The sequence below is a fragment of the Coturnix japonica genome, chromosome 2 (genome assembly GCF_001577835.2).
Source record: "Coturnix japonica isolate 7356 chromosome 2, Coturnix japonica 2.1, whole genome shotgun sequence".
Taxonomy (NCBI): domain Eukaryota; kingdom Metazoa; phylum Chordata; class Aves; order Galliformes; family Phasianidae; genus Coturnix; species Coturnix japonica.
The window spans coordinates 88,300,192-88,317,484 of NC_029517.1; the positions used below are offsets into that span (position 1 = coordinate 88,300,192).

Below are 17,293 nucleotides of genomic sequence, written 5' to 3' on the forward strand. Positions count from 1 at the left end.
AAGTCAATGACTGTTCAGAACTAACGATCTTTTCTTTCAGTGTATCTTCTGAAGTCTATGCAACTAATAGAGTTGGATGTGTTTCTGTCAGGAAAAATAAATGAATAAATAAATAAATTAATAAATAAATAAGCTATAAAATTGTCAGTTTTATTCTTATTGCAAGTCTTAGCATTCTGACATTATAGCAGTACCTTAGCCAGAAAGACTTGATTCTTTGCCCAGCCTTGGGTTGACAGTTAATAAAACCACCCTTTTATGATCTTGAAGTCACGTAACAGGAGTAAATAGCTTCCATCGTCTATGTGATTTTTCCTGTTTTTCAAATGTATCCATACTTCATGAGCAAATTCTTATTTTGGGACACAAAAGAAGGTCTAGGTCATTTTACACAGGACCTGTTTCATTTGTTTCTGTTTTAAAAATTTGCTACTGGCTGCTAATAAGATCTATGATTGTTCTTGGATTTGGTGAAGCTGTCTAAATGATCTGCCTCAAATCTGCTGAAGCCTTATGTACAGGTTTCAGTCCATACCTCATTTTCACACTAAGTGATCTGCACTGCACCTAACTAGGCTTTTTGATGAATGTACCTCCCCTTGCCATGTACTTCTACCTCTTTTCTCTTTCACAGGGAAACGTTCCTACCCGGGAGAGCATCCATATGTATTACCAGAACCATATGATGAAACTTTCTAAGGAGTCAGGACTGGACTCAATTGACAAAAATCCTGGGCAAGCTTCTGGTTTGCAGACATCTGAAAGAATGGATAGTTTAGATTCAGCAGCTTCTCGAGACAGTATCTCCAGGTATTCAACTATTTCTGTTTTTTGAAAAATTGGGGGATTGTGCAATGGATATACTTTTAGGTAATGTTTTAGTATCGTGAACTTTCCAGTAAGTGTTGAACACTTCTTTTGATTGATCCATGATGTTTGAATAATGACAATTCTTCTGTGTGTTACTGCTCCTTTACACTGGTGCACTCACCTTTAAGCAGACGAGTTAAGTCCTTTTCCACTGCACCATTGCTTTCTGTGGTTTTTACACTCACCACTCCCATAGAATTAGGAGTCATTGACAGGTCTTCTGATCTTGTCAAAAGTAATGGAAAATAAGAGACTGCTGAGTATGAGTATGATTATGGAATATTATGTTAGGAATTCAGGCTTGGAGTTTGGAGCACCGTCATTCATTATGAATATTTTGCCTTTGGAAAAAAGATTATTTTCTGTTACACACAAGGTAAAAAAAAAAAAAAACAAAAAAACTTTGAATTGAGAGAAATTAGAGGTTTGAAGGAACAAAATCCTTTTCTCACACCCACAGACCATCTGGGGAGCCTGATTTCCTAAGATTATGACTATAGTCCAGCAGAACAACAGTTTGTACATCAAACAAATATACTTGCTTATGAAATCCACCTTCCTCATTCTTTTCTGTAGATGGATATTGTCGAGTCCCTTTCCAAAACTACTGAGTGTACTGAGTGCCCCTGCTGCTCCATGCTCTCAGGGGCACACATGTTCATTTCCTTCCCTTACAGAGGCAGCCTGTTCCCACTGTGTCCCTGCTGTTCTTGACTCTTAAGAGACTGCAGACATTGTGCAACAACATCTTGAGGGGTAGAAAGGAAGGCTTTGGAAATGAAGCCATTTCATAATCCATTGCATTCTGCTCTGTCCTGTCTGTCTCTGAAGTGTAGCAGTGTCACATCTTCTTTTATGTACCCTACGGATTAAGAAGCTTCTGTGTACAGTAATGTATGCTCAGCTTTCACTAATGACATATGGGTACATGTTAGCAGACTAAAAATAATGAGGGCTTACGTTCCTTTCTGATGTTATTGAAAAGTAAGTGTAAGAGAGTGCCTGTGAGTACTATGCTTCAACAAAATATTCACAAATTGCTCCCCATGGTGCACACTGGCCTTTGAGAGGTTCACTCCAGGAAAAACATCAAATCCTAGCAAATCTTTTTTGGTGGCTAGCTACCCAACCAAGCAACACCTTTGTGTTTTGTCTCAAAGTTTTATTGGAGTCAGATTACATGAGAAAAATGTAAAGCCAAATTCTATTACCAGCTCACTTGGAGTCAGTTGGATATCTGGAGGGCAGAATTTAACTCCACAAAGTTCAGTCTCGATTAAATAAGGAATACTAATAGCCATCCTGTTTTCATTACATAGGTCTTGGTCACACTGTTTTCTATAGGTAGAAGAAGCTAAGATTACCATATAGCAGTGTTAGCAAGAAATTTAACTAGAAGCGAAGAGACCCCAATTCCAAAATAAATTATAATCAAGAAGGACAAATCTTGCTGTTTTTCATTCAATGAAATGGTATCCAGTCTTGAGATCCAGTTATTTTATTTATTTATTTTCAGGATGATCATTTATTTGTCAACACGCTTTGAGCATGCTTCCAAATTTAATACTCAGGCAATTCAGTGATTCTGTGGAGCTGCTATGCAACAGAAGTTTAAGCAAATACAGCAGATGTTGCAAACGTGTTGCTGTCATTTCTGTTTTCCCAGGAGATATCACAGAAACTATTAACACTGGAATAGCAAAAGCAGTGTTGTGACTGATTTCTCTTATCTTGAATTCTCTTTCTGGTTATGTTTTGCTCTATCTGTACCTGCAGATAGTCCACATCTGCTGTAATATTAATGACCAGTAATTAGAGAAAGCAAAAAATGTGTCTGTTAATTAAATGATTGTGCCATCTGTTTATTAGGGCACCTTTGCATGTTCCTTCCTGGAATTACAAAATAGTTTATAAGCTTGTTTAGAAATGTGAAGTGTTTTAAACTTCATTTAAGTTTATCAAGTGAAATATTTTTTGGAATTGTCCAAATAATAGAAGAGGACGTTTTGCATTTCAAATTAATAATTTCCACTAAAGCATCCCTGTGATCTCTGATCCAGGATTGCAGTGGAAAAGCATTAGGAGGAGGCAGATGGTTTCTAGACACTATTCTGATTATCCATTGGTTGCCCTACACAAGATTCTGCTGTAGATATTAGAGGTCTGAGTAATATGGGCAAGTTTGGAAATAAAACTTGACTTCAAAAGCGGAAAAGCTTTTCTGTTATAATAACACATGTTCTTTATGACCAGAATTGCTGTAGGTATGCCTTCAGTGCTCTGAAAAGTGGATTCTAAAGGGTAATTTACAGGGATAATAATTCACCTGATCCGTTGCAGGAGCTGCGAGTTTCTTATAAAGTTCAAAGCTGATTTTTCCAAGTCTTATTCAGGGATGTTGTTCCTATACTACATATATCTCTAAAAGGAGTTTTGCAGATTATCTTCTGTGGGATTTTCTCTTAAACTAGAGGGCACTTCGCTCTGATTTATCCACAGTCATTTTACTGTATACTAGCTGAAGATTTGGTGATGTGTTTATAATAGGATTGTTTGCTTTCTTTTTATATATAGTTTCATGTGATCTGCAGGCAAAGTGCAATGTTTGTATGGGACAGGAGAAGAAGATACTGATGCTATTTTTTAAAAAGCTCTGAATAGCACCAACAGAAGAGACTGAGAGCTAGCATGGCAGAGCCTTGACTGACAAGCTGCTTCTTAGGTTAAATCGCTTGCAGATTTCATGATCTACAGTCATGAAATAGAAGGCAGAAGCAGAGCCAAGGTCAGATTTCAGGATGTCCAGTTTTATACTTGTCTCAGTTTATATTCATTTCTATTTCTTAACAAATAACTTCTGCATTTGTCAACTCTGGATGTGTGTAGGCCCTTGTGGGGGCTAAATGTGAGACCCCTTGTGTGGTTGGGGTGTTATTGGACCCCATTTTTTGTCTGTGCTTCCCTTACCACATGAGAAAGAAGGGCATGGAGGAAAGAGTACTGGAGAATTTTCCTTGTGAGGCAGAAGAAACTATGACAGGAGAGTATCGTTTTGGGTCTGGACCTAGTGTTTGGGTCCTTTGTTGGCAGGTGTAGGAAGCAGATTTGCTCATAAAGGTAATGCCAGTCAGTAACTAACATGGAATAAGAAAGAAAAAATGTATAGGTATATCTCTTAACTACTAAACTCTCTGGGAAGGATAAATTTAACAGAAGGGAAGTCATAAAGTGGATTTCACACTCACACAGGATAAAAGCATCTCTGCTATTTATATCCCCATTTGAAATCGATACACGATAAACTCTATATAAAATGCTTGAGCTCAGTCAGGACTTTTAATGAACCTTCAATTTTAAATTCCTATTTGTTAAATGATTTCAAGAAGCAAAGAATTTTCAGGGTCTCTAATTTAATGAATTTGAAAAGTCACTCAGGAAGATCAGTCTCTACAACTACCTGAAAGGAGGTTGTGGTGAGGTGGGGTTTGGCCTCTTTTCCCATGTAACTAGTGATAGGACTGGAGGGAATGGCTTCAAGTTGCACCAGGGGAGATTCAGGTTGGATGAAGGGACCCAAGTTGGATCTCACTTGTTATGAAGGACAGATGAAACATGTTCTATTGTAAATATATGATTGAATACAAGCCACTTTTGATTTCAATAGCTGCTCTGCTTCAGGTGCTTGGAAAGTTCCAGACAGACTGTGTTTTCTTTTAAAATAACTAGGAAGAGGTGTTGCTTTTTAAAATAATAAACTCAACCTTTGAGATGTAAAATGACATGTGGATAATACTGTAGCGCACAGGCATAAAGGCAGTCTACAAAAGTAAATTATCTACCTTCTCCCATCTTCCTATACTCTAGCACCAAAACGTTAGTGATAGTACATCCTGGCGGCAACACTCACGCCCTATGTAATAGAAAGTTCCCAATGACTTTCATTCTTCTGAATCAGGCTTCCATTATGTATCTCCCATTCCCATATAAGCAGCCCCACCAAAATGCTGTGCCATGCAGACAGTCCTGCAGGTTTAGTCTGGAGGACACTTGTGTGCGTTTGTTTACACAACACATAATAAAGTGCTTTGTAAAGGGTCTCAGCCAAATGAAATGACAGGACAGGCATGTCTCTGCCGTTAGTATTTACTTTAATAAAAGGTTTTGAAGTACTTTTGGCGTCTTGGTGGTATTATTTCTTCAGTCTAGGAGCAAAGTATTCTTTTACCTCTGTCCTCTCTGTCAAAGACCATCAGGGTATGTAGGCTTAAGAATAAGTACTTCTTTGCTGCACATATTTAGCCTTTTCCCTCCTTTTGCTTTAGTGTAACAGTGGCAAACAGTCAGTTTTTGCCAGAAATTTTCTCTTTATTTCAAGCTAGCAAGACAAAAGTTACACAAAAAAATGCCATTGTACTTCCCTTGTGACCTCTCTCCCCATACTTTGTGCTTTGGACATGTTGTTTGCCAGAGAAGCAAATCCCCAACTGCTGTTGCTCAGATGCGCAGATGGAACCAAAAGAAAGTTGGAAAGTATGATGTAAATCCTACACTTTGGGATCCTTTCTTCTCTCATTAGTTCTGACATTAACGTAGGTGACTGCATGTGTTAAAACACCAGGTCCCTCAACTTACATCATAGACAAAGATTTCAAAGATTTTTACAGGATAAATAATTATTTTACCTACCATATGTCATTAATGTGTATGCTTCTCTCCTATTGCTATATTATATGCTTGTATTTAAATATGTACTTTCTTCCTCATAACTCATCCAGTTCTTCTTTCCTGTAGTAACACATAAATGCTCAGTGTATGGTGTGTGTCTCTGGTGTCCCATTGTATTTGATAAATGAAAGGAGATAAGGGTTTATCGTATCCTTTCAAGATGGACATGTTTCTCATTTTAAAACAGTTTTGTGTTTGAAATAAATGAGATCTTCTGGAAAGAATCACCATGGCTTACTACTAAATATCAAAATGCAAGCTATCCCATGCAGAGCAGGTTATATTTGGCATGCATCTGCTGGCTAAGTAGCATATCCGGTCTGGCTCTTCGGTTTGGAAAGAGGATTAGCCAATATCTGACAGCTATTTTTCTATTTGTGGAGTATAAGCTTATTACCTTTTAAGAGCTCTTATAGGAAATTGGCTTGTACCTATCTAAAAAGCTTCAGTATAGCATATCATTAATAAAAAATAGTTTGTACAGAGGAAATCACTTCCCAAACCATTTGGGGGGAGTTTGGAAATTCTAGGGGAGAAATGGAGAAAATAAATCTGTGGTAGGATGTTTATAAATAAGTAGGTGCACCCTGAAACCACGTGCTATTACATGTTGGTTTCATGTCTCTTTGAACAGTTAATAGCTGGGTGTTTGCCTTCTGTAGCCCTTTTATGAATATGACCTTTTTTACATGATGACTATACAAATCCTTATCTTCTCTCTGAACTTTTGTCTCTGTGTCTGTGTTTTGCTGCATGGCGAGCACATTCATTTACTGAACTGTGTATAGTAATGTCTTTTGTATTTAACACTGTCTTTATAACTGTTTGCGCTGCTAGCTGCTACACTGAAGCAACCATGCTGTTCTCAAGGCAGTCAACCCTTGATGATTTAGATGGACCAGACACTGTTCCTAAAACAAGTGAGCGCGCTCGACCTAGGCTTCGTAAAATGCAGAGCATGGATATGTCCTCCTCATCAGCTGACAGTGGCAGTATAGTGTCAAGGTGCTTAACTCATGCATGCTTCATTCACTCCTTTATCCATACCATTATACTTACTGCAGTGTATATAAATGTGCATTTGCAGATATGTGGTGTACAGAGTGGTTTGCATGGTTAATGGAAGCTTAACTGCTTTCTGTGTTATAGCATGATTTTGAGGTTAAAACTGAGCCATAATCTAGGACTCCTTTGTTTCTTCACTTTTTATTCTGTGTTTTAGATTTTCATTCTCTATTCATGTATTTTTAAAAGCCATTCCATTCCATTCAAATGGCTATACAAAATCAGGCCTCTAAGTCTGTACTTACTCAGTAAAAAAAGAGTGTGATTTTCAGAGGTACCAAGTTGATGGCTGTTCCTTTTGAAACTGGAAGCTGGAAGTGAAGTTTCTCAGCTAATCGGTTATCCTAAATATGGGCTTGGGTGTCTAATTTTAGAAACTAAGATAGGCAAGTGTTGGCACTGTTCTTTCAGTTCCTAGTTTGCTCCCACATAGGAAATATTTTTAAATGTTTTGATTTCTTTGCCACTGATTTATAGTCTGCAAGGTGTTGGAATTAATAAAAGGAAAATCGCAATGAAAAGATAGTGAATATTATTAATATCCAGCGGAAGAGAACAGTTCAGAGCCACTCACTCACTCACTTCTTAGCAGGTCAAATTTGGGGATTTATGTGACATTGTGAAATAAAAACAGTGTTTGAACCAGTAATATAAATATGAAATTTGAGGCATATTAGATCATTCTTTTTCAGAATTTTAAGTGCTTATAAATTTTCAGTTGATCAGTTCTGAAGCAATAGGATTTTACTTTTTTCAGCATTTTTAACCAGATTGAGTGCTAACAGGAACATCAAAACACATATCCCAATAATACCATTAGAAATTCTTATTAAAAGTTGTCTCACGTATCCGCAGTAAGTTTGGAAGAAGTGTAAAAGGAAAGAGATGGAACTTTGTTTAGGATTTTGGCAGGAGATGGTAGTGCCAACTGGCTTAGCCAGTGCAGGCTTTTCTTAAAAGATGTTAATTTATGTGAAGTCATGTCCTCATTCATTTCCTCAGAGCTGTGTTAAGTTTGGATTTGCTTCTGTTGAGATACAAGAACATCCAGCTAACAAAAGAGACTATGTTGATGCCTCTTGTCTAACCTTTGGAGATGGGAAAAAAAAAGAAAAAAAAAGAAAAAAAAAAGAGAAAGAGTTGTGTCCTAGGAGAGAGTTGACAAAGTACTTGTGAAGAAAGAATAGAGTAAAAGCAAGGCCAAAAAAATATGTAAAATACGACATTGTCCAGATTCCCATCTGGAGTCATTAAGCTGCATGAATTTTCATCAGCTGCATTGCAGAGCAGAGAGCATTAGGAGAGAAAGTGATTATGGGCTTGAAAAGCTGAAAAAGAAAATAGCCCCATATGGAAGAAAAGCAGGCAGGTAAGGTAAAAAATGAAAACAGTAATGAAGAACATAGGGCAATCTGAAGGTAAGCAAGATACCCTTTTACTGGTACAGCTTTGTACTCTGGATTGTATTTCTCCATGTTTGCAATTTACTTGTTCTTAGAATCAGACATGATGTGAGTTTTCAATTGATTTTCCAGGTGTATACAGAGACCATAGACTTGTTAAAAGCACCATGTTTAGAAGGAAAACGACAGCTGTCTATCATTCACCACCTTGCATGCTTAAATAAATGTAATAGAAGTTCTGATTCTGATCAGAGTGTTTGAACTGCTTTCAGAAAGCTGGTGTAGTTTCTTAATAACAATTTCTCCTTTCCTGGTGAGGAAAGAGAGGGAGTCACAGTGGGTTCATTGGCATGCCTTTCAGAGGTAAATGGACCCAGAGGGTCCATCTGTGTAAGAAGAGAGTGTATTGTTTTCTTTTGAATGATGTGAACTTTGAGGGCCTGGGAATGCAGTGGTGTTGCTCAGGTGTATGCATAAAGGTACAAGTAAGAAATGTTGTTTGGTGAAGGGCCTCATAAAACTCAGTTCTCTCTCTTCATCCTGCCCCTGACAGCGAGCCTACACAGGTCACCATGCTCTATTCTCGTCAGGGGACAACAGAAACCATTGAGGAGGTAGAAGGAGAGCATGAAGAGGAAGGAGCTCATTCTACTTCAAGGCAGGATGAAGAAGAGGTGGAAGATTATAGTCTGGGTTCAGAAGGAGCTGCATATACTCCTGACACTGATGCGCCATTGTACTCCACTGTGGACAGCAATGCAGAAGCACCACCTTCCTATAGCAAAGCTGTCAGCTTTGAGCATCTTCCTTTTGGCTCTCCAGATGACTCAGCTGGAAAGAGTCTCATGATGGTGAGCCCAGATGACAGTCGGACAGACAGACTTAATGATGCAATTCTCCCTCCATTGACGCACGAGCTAACAGCTAGTGAACTGCTTCTCAACAAGTAAGGACCTTGGAGTGGGTGACATTTTTTGGTCCAATTTTTTGAGGTTTTGACTTTTTCCTTTTTTTTTTCTCTCAACGCAAGCCAATATTGTTGATACAGACCTTGTGCTAAGTTTGATTCAAAGGAAGAAGCTCATTTCCTGTGCAGTTGTTCTAATTACAGATTTCTAAAATGATTCAAATCCATGTTGGAAAAATTCTATGCTTTCTCCCCAGATACCATAGCTAATTGTTTCAATTAGCATCAGATTTCTGTACTCTAATAGTAATGGGGTCAAGTGCTTTTCTAAACATTCCTTGTGAACAGGATAGGGCTTCTCTTCTGCAGACAGCTGTGATTTCAAATAAGCTTCTTCCAGGGCTATCTGGGAAAATGTTTCTCTTTTAATTTTGGATTACTATTAAGAAAACTCTGACCTTTGACAGAGTATATGTTAAAGTCAGTAGGATATGAGAGCTGTGTACAGAGACCACTTTTCTGAGTGCTTTCCTAAGGGATAAGGATGTTCGCTCTTTGCCCCTCAGGCAACATAGTGAGTAGTGCCAGTGGTCTTAGGTGGTGTCACTGTTCTTCCTCTGCTTTCTGGCCTAACTTAACTGAGGGACAGCTTATATAAAATAAATAGTATCAATTTTAAAAGCAGCTATTGTGAATTTCATTTGCGCTTCTCTGCTGTTCTCAGGATGTTTCACGACGATGAGCTAGAAGAATCAGAGAAATTCTATGTTGGTCAGCCTCGAGTCTTGCTTCTTATTTATGCCCTGTACAATACTCTGGTGGCCCGGTCAGAAATGGTTTGCTATTTTGTGATCATCCTTAACCACATGATCTCTGCCTCTATGATAACGCTGGTGCTGCCCATCCTTATCTTCCTTTGGGCCATGCTGTCTGTCCCTCGACCAAGCAAACGTTTCTGGATGACCGCCATTGTCTATACTGAGGTAGGCTTCTGTTTCTGCAACCCCTGTATGTCAGACACAGAAGTGCTAAGCTGTAAGCTTTGCATGGTCTCTTTACTATTTCTAATGTCTAAGGTCCAGTGGCCCTTGGCCTTTTCTGTTAATTTAAATGTTTGCTAAGTTCTTCCCAATATCTGTGGCATGAGAAGGCCTAGTTTGTGTTTTTCTTCACTGCTGTGGGTAACATCCTTTCTGGTATGTAAAGCAGTTATCGCAAAAAACAGCCTGTTTACAAACAGCTGGTAATCAAGCAGCAGTATACACTGCCTGTGGCATCTCAGGTACCAGTGAGCACCATCTGTTGGTAAATTTAGTCCTTGATGGCATTATGACTCAAGAAACATAAAGTGTTGTTCCTCTGCATTAATGACCGTTTGCTAATCATCTCACAAAGTTGACAAAGTAGTCGTATTTCTCTCTTAATGTTATGAGGCTGCCATGCTTAGAAAACACCCAAAGTGTGTTGTGTTTCTGAACAGGTAGCCATAGTCATCAAGTACTTCTTCCAGTTTGGCTTCTTTCCTTGGAATAAACATGTGGATTACACAAAAGATAAACCTTATCATCCACCCAATATTATTGGGATAGAGAAGAAAGAAGGCTACGTGCACTATGATCTTGTTCAACTCCTTGCTTTATTTTTCCACAGATCCATTTTAAAGGTGAGCTGAGTTCATGTGATTTTTTATTTTGTATTTAATTTTTCAGTCACTTGTGTTATATTTCAGCACCATGAATTTGTTGTGTCCCTGATGAACACTGTGATAAATGCCTGCAATAAACACTGTGGCATAAATACACATAAATAAAGTAAGTACAAATTTGAAGTGCTCTCCTTTTTCCACCAGTGCCATGGATTGTGGGATGAAGATGAGAAAGGGGACAACTCCAGTAATAAAGGAGATACTGATGATGAGCTTTCTCTGCCAGGAGGCAGGAGAGACTCTTCTGGGTCTCTGAAGTCCGTCAATCTTGCAGCATCAGTGGAGTCCATCCATGTCCACTTCCCTGAGCAGCAGACAGCAATCAGGAGGAAGAGCTCCAGCAGTGCATCGCAGCTTTCTCACAGATCCAGCTTCTCCTCACACAGATCTAAGAGAGGTAAACCTTGTGGCATCCTGGGGACTTAAAGAGCAAATGTTCGTTTCCCATAAGATGATACTGCTGAAACCTTGTGCCTTTTGCTGTGGAGAACCCCATAACTACTGAATACTGTTGCTCCTCAGTGAGGAAATTGGATATGAAGCAAAATATCTTTGTGTTTGAACATACTCCAAACCTTCTCAAAGTTCAAATGAAGAGCTGTACTTTGTGATTCACTCTGTTTTTAAAATGACATTATCCAAAAGCTGGGAAAGGAATGTCCAGTATGGCTCAGATCCAGAATTTCTGGTTTAGCATAATCCCCAGCTAGAGGGAATTCAAAGCACATGTATTTTTCATATTTATATTCAATGGAAATTTAAGTGAAGGGAAAAAAAAAAAAATTAGTTAAGGACATTAAAGTGGATTACCTTTCCCATCTTGTGAAAAAGAAAGGCTTGCAGTAGCCTGAATGTGTAGTTCCAGTTGAGATGACTAAGTCAGACCAATCTAGTTTTTGCCTTTATTGCTCTTCTAGAACTTTTAACTGGGTGTTTTCAGGGTTTTAAATATCAGAAATAAATTATCATAAGAATTTATTTCAAAGCATCTTTCTTATAAGGAACTTAGCTATGGGGTAGAATTCTCTGTATCTCCTACCTTCTAATTTTTGCATTTAAACTTTGACTTTGAATTAGCTTCTTTCTCTTCTCTTTCCCTCCCCCTTTTTCTCAGGAAGCACCAGTACAAGAAACAGCAGTCAGAAAGGAAGCAGTGTGCTAAGCATCAAGCAAAAATCTAGGAAAGAACTTCTAATGGAAAAGTTTCGAGAACAAATGATCAAAGCCAAGGCCTTTACAATTAAAAAGTGAGCAGTGTGAGGAGTTGGGTGGGCTTGGAGGGAGGTTCCAAACAGCTGACTAATGGAGTAAAATGTTTTAAAGAGTGAAGGTTACTTCTTCTAATTCAAATGGATGAATGGATATATATTCTATTCATAATGTTGGGACGCATATATATTCTATTCATAATGTTGGGACTTTTGATTTTAGACAAATGAGCAGAGGTTCAAACAGCACTGCAGGGTTGTTCATCTGTCTGATGAAAGGCTTAACATCCTATGTTAACTGAACAAATACTAATACGATGCTTCAGCAGCAAGGGACTGATGTCTGTGAAGTTTGTGAAGGCTGTCAGAGAAGCGTAGAAGTGTATTTTTACAAGCATTACTCATATAACCTCCAGTCACTCTTTTATTCAATGCAAGCCACAGCATTGTTAAATCCCATTGTGGTCATTGTTGTTTTAGGACTCTCCAGGTGTATGTGCCCATCAGACAATTTTTCTACAATCTCATTCATCCAGACTACAGTGCAGTGACTGATGTATATGTGCTGATGTTCCTCGCAGATACAGTGGACTTCATCATCATTGTCTTTGGATTTTGGGCTTTTGGGGTATGTCATAGAGGGCATCTATGTAAATTCTTGGTTGGGAGCCTTGCCATAATTGCTCAGTACCATGTGGTTGTCGTCCACAACCACTCTGTTACATTTTTCTTTTCAGAAACACTCTGCAGCAGCAGATATTACCTCTTCATTATCAGAAGACCAGGTTCCAGAGGCATTTTTGGTGATGGTACTCATTCAGTTTGGTACCATGGTGGTAGACCGAGCACTCTACCTCAAAAAGACTGTCATGGGAAAGGTCATCTTCCAAGTCATCCTTGTTTTTGGGATTCATTTCTGGATGTTCTTTATCTTGCCTGGAGTGACAGAAAGGTATAAACCCTTGTAATCATACAGTATTCATTGAAAACTGATGCTTTACCAAGCTATTTGAATATGAATTTGAGATAGTTTTAGCTAAGCTTTGGAATCATGAACAAATTTCTTCTTGGTCTCATTCCTAAACAGAATGTAAAAGTGCCTTTCCACAGCACTAGTTGTGGCCAATGTAAATTTGAGGAGGAAGGAACTAGATTGTACAAGTATGTAACGAAATATTCTCAACTTAGTTCAAAAACAAAGCAGGTGAGAGAAAACTGGCCTGTAACTGAGTACTCAACTGAGAGAATGTTGGCCACTGATTCAGTTCCCTACTCCCTAGGCTATTTTACATTCTTTATGAGATGATAGTATCTGGATACAAACTAAAGTATTCCTGGGAGCAGTGGTCAGGATTGTATTCCTTCCCCCTTCTACCTGTGTCATGCTTTCCTACCTTTATGCCCTAGTTTCTCAGAAGAAACCTTGCTTTTCTGGCTGAAGACTGATTTAGACAACTTAGCGGAAAAAGTCTCACTCAGAGTAACCTATAACTTCGTGCTCTTTTGGAATGTGTGAAGGTGCACCTTGATAAAGCAGGAGGCTACAAGTTGGAGTAAGGGAAATTCCAGCTAGATACAGTAACAAATCTTTTCACCGGGACAGTAGTCAAACACTGGAGAAAGTTGGAGAGACAGACTGTGAGATCTACATCCTCAGAGATATTTAGAACTGTACTGTTTCAAAGCTTCTGAATGATTGTGTGTAATTAGACCTTATTCAAGCAAGGGTTGATGGAAAAAATGGTATTAAAAGACCATTTTCTTGTATGAGTCCATACCATTGGACGTACATCCATGAATAAAAATAACCATTAATTCTATGTAGTTATTGCTGATGTTAGCTCTATGAAAAGTGAAGAAAAGCGGTGTCAAACCGTGACTTACAGGAAATGTGCCACTGTTGAAACTCATGTGTTGTGTCTAGGCACCTCTAGAGCCCTCACTCTTCTGAGCTGCTGTTCCCATTCTCTTCCCTGTGACCCCGAGGTGACAACAGAAGCTGTTTATAGACTTCCTCATTCGAATTCTTTCAAATACTGTGTCACCAGTGCACTGAGATCAGAGGCCAAAGGCTTTTCACATATTCTCAGGAAAGGGAAGCTGCCAGGAGCTCAAAACATTTCCAGCTAATTTGGTCTTACACAGATATGATGCTCATCATTTTCCTTTATTTGTCTTTTCCGTTACAGGAAATTTAGCCAGAACACTGTTGCCCAGCTCTGGTATTTTGTGAAATGTGTTTATTTTGGCTTATCAGCGTATCAGATACGCTGCGGATATCCAACTCGTGTTCTTGGCAACTTCCTCACAAAAAGTTATAACTATGTGAACCTGTTCTTATTTCAAGGGTAAGTCTAAACCTTCTGCCCTCCTCCAGTCTTCCTTAAAATGAGGACCCAGTTTCAGATGCTGAGACTGTTTCGGACTTTTCCTTATAAGTTGTTGGAAGTGAAACAGTAAATCTCACACAGCATATTCCTCTGTATGTGCCACATGTCCTCTGTAGTTCAGAAAAAACAATTTCAGGAACACAAATGTCAGAAATATCAGTCTCCTACCCTGAAGCTAGAAGTCTGAGTTATCAGTCTGACGTTCAGATACAAAGATAGGGGCTGCGTGCCCTGTTAGACAACAGGTAATGTTATTTGTTCTGCAGTGCTAAAAGGTAATAAGGCATCAAATCCCAAAAGAGATAATTGGAGCAGGCCTACAGACTGTACCTCTGCAGGTGGGAAGGAGGTTAAAGAGATGGGCAGTAACAGGGGAAATCAAATCCCCACTTTGAAAAAAAAGTTTATTTTGTGTGCCTTTTGTAAAGTGCTGCACATCTGAAGTTCTTTAGGATTCAGAATTGTTGGTGCAAGTAACAGACAGCATCAGAATGTGAATGATGTTGCCATTAAGCTAGTTCAAAGCATATATTTATTTCACAGAAAAGCTGGAATACACCCAGCCTTTTCCAAATTTTTTCAGTATGGGCTTGTGTCACTCCAATAGGAAAAGTTGTAGAAAAAAGTTTTCTTCACATGAAGCAGTCTTTATGACCTGGCCAAGCAGAAAAAATGTCGAAGTACTAAAGGATGTACTTTGAAAAGCTGTTATGTGCATGTTGCTTTCCTGTTAGCCCACCTTCTTCTGCTGCTTAATTCTGAGTCAGGAAACTCAATCCTATATGCAGTTGAGGAGTACCCATCTACTATAAGAAAGCTATGCACCACTTGGTGTAAAGAGGTATAAAATGAAGTCCCATCATCATGCAGAAAGGCCATGATCCTCTGTGCTCTCGGAGTAGAGGAATTTGTTTACACAGTAAGTCTGTCTTGTACTGTTGCATAAGTATCTCCTACACAGCTACTGGGTATAATGGTGCCAAAGCATGTTTATGGCCTCACAAGGGATACAAGAGGAATGTGAGCTGCGGCAAAACATCACCTTTAAAATACCAGTACTAGCCACAGTGTCTCATAATATGACTGCATAATTTCCAATTAAACTGCTTTTTAGTATTCATTTTGTTCTCCTTTTTCTGGCATGTATGCTTTCTATGCTTTTTTAATGTGGTTCCTCCATTTTTTACTATCATCTGCTGTGGTCTCCTTTCAGATTCCGCCTGGTTCCATTTTTGACTGAGCTAAGAGCAGTAATGGACTGGGTTTGGACAGATACTACTCTCAGTCTTTCCAGCTGGATCTGTGTGGAAGATATCTATGCTCATATATTCATTCTGAAGTGCTGGCGAGAGTCAGAAAAGGTGGGGAAGATCCATATGAGTTATCCAGGTCTCTTCTCCCATGTGCAGAAATAAAGGAAAGTAATCACAAGTCCCTAAGTAATTTGGAAATCCACCATAAATGCAGATTGTTAGCAGATACACCTGGTGCTCATATTTGGAAATATTCAGACTGTTGGGTTCTTTATGTTAGCTGACAGTCAATGCAAGTGAAATTTCAATTTCCTTTGTGCCTGATTTTTCCGCCATTGAGATGAATTCCGCAAACATGTGGCTGTTAGTTTAATTGCATGCCTGAATTTCAAGGCCAGGAGTGAAAGACTCAGTATTCACATGCTCTCGTTATCCATAACTACTTAAATGAGCAACCCACAGTAAAATTACAGCTCCAAAGAAATGTCATGTCAAGGAAGAGTTCTTGCCTCCATTGGTGTAGGTCTCAGGAATGTTTGTTTCATGTAAGTACAGAGGGAACTTAGCTAGTTCCTTTATTCTGGGAGAGTCCTCACACATCCAAAAGGAATGCAGAAAAACAGATAAATCCACCATTTGTTTGACTAAAATTTTGGTCTCTTAAAATCATTTAAGCTTCAGCTCAAATTAAACTTGCAAATTCTGGATTCCTCATAACCGCTATAAAGATTGCAACCATATGCTTGCTTATTTTGCCAATTTGAAAAAGAAATTAAGCGTTCATTTAAGAGTGACCCAACCAGTCAGAAATTGTCCATCTGCAATGAAACAGCTGTGTTTTTAAGTGTTACTGACGTATTACTACTTTTATTATAATCCCATCTCTTAATTGCTCCTACTTTTCAAGTATGTCAGTTAAATTAACTCAGAAGTGAAGTGGCCATTAATCTCGTAGATAGGCTTTCTCAGTATGAATTACATACATAGTATGAATAGAGCATCAACAGAGGCTTCAGGAGGCTGGAAATAAAAATCCTATTCCACACTGACCATCCATCATACTGCATTTTTTCACTCCGCAACAAAGTAATGCTCTGCATTACATCTAGCATAGAACCTCCAAGTCTAAGCTTGCATGTGTTTGCTAGTGCCATGTAGCAACATAACTACCAACAACTTTATTTGTACTATTCTCTTGTTTAATTATCTCTCTCCTCACATTGAGTGGTATGCTTAAGTTCTTGGCTCTCAGAGTCTCTGAGCTGTTCTGTAGAGCATTAAAGGTACCTGAACTAATCTCATACAGACAAATAATATGCCCCTCAGCGATCTTGATATGATATTTTAATGAAAACAGTATTCTGCAGTGCAAGACAAATGCTTTGATACAATGCTTTTGAGAAGTAGCTAATTTGTTTTAAATATAGCATTGTATTACAAATCTAATACTCTCTGAGGGCTTTATGGATTCGTGTTGGAAAGCAAGAACAATTTCCTGAAGCCAAATTCCTGGCATGCGTATGAGGTACAGTACAATTCACTGCATATTTATTTTGCATGTGTAGTATGCAGTGTGTGAAAGGCAAGATCCTAAAGCACTGTGCAGTGTTCAATTCTGCAAGATAGCACTCTACAGTAAATTAGTTGTGATAAGGTATTTTACAGGATTGTAATGCTACAGAAGTGTTCAATCATAAGGTCAGTATCAGGGTGGTGGCATTATGGGCAAGAGGGAACAGTGTTGCTATATTATCTGCTTTTTAGAGA

At 38.6% G+C, this 17,293-nt stretch overlaps 1 protein-coding gene across 7 annotated transcripts in view; it reads left to right on the forward strand.

The window, feature by feature from the left end:
- The window catches only part of PIEZO2 (piezo type mechanosensitive ion channel component 2), a 273,784-nt gene that overhangs the window by 244,551 nt on the left and 11,940 nt on the right, over positions 1-17,293 (forward strand). For 6 of the 7 annotated variants that reach the window (XM_032442625.1, XM_032442628.1, XM_032442629.1 and 3 more), the window contains 11 exons: positions 635-810; positions 6,433-6,600; positions 8,617-9,009; positions 9,695-9,953; positions 10,451-10,633; positions 10,820-11,072; positions 11,790-11,922; positions 12,364-12,511; positions 12,621-12,835; positions 14,073-14,231; positions 15,487-15,634. In XM_032442625.1, the coding sequence (XP_032298516.1) occupies positions 635-810; positions 6,433-6,600; positions 8,617-9,009; positions 9,695-9,953; positions 10,451-10,633; positions 10,820-11,072; positions 11,790-11,922; positions 12,364-12,511; positions 12,621-12,835; positions 14,073-14,231; positions 15,487-15,634 (2,235 nt within the window). The remainder of the gene's footprint in view (positions 1-634; positions 811-6,432; positions 6,601-8,616; positions 9,010-9,694; positions 9,954-10,450; positions 10,634-10,819; positions 11,073-11,789; positions 11,923-12,363; positions 12,512-12,620; positions 12,836-14,072; positions 14,232-15,486; positions 15,635-17,293) is intronic. The other variant, XM_015855375.2, reaches the window with a different exon arrangement.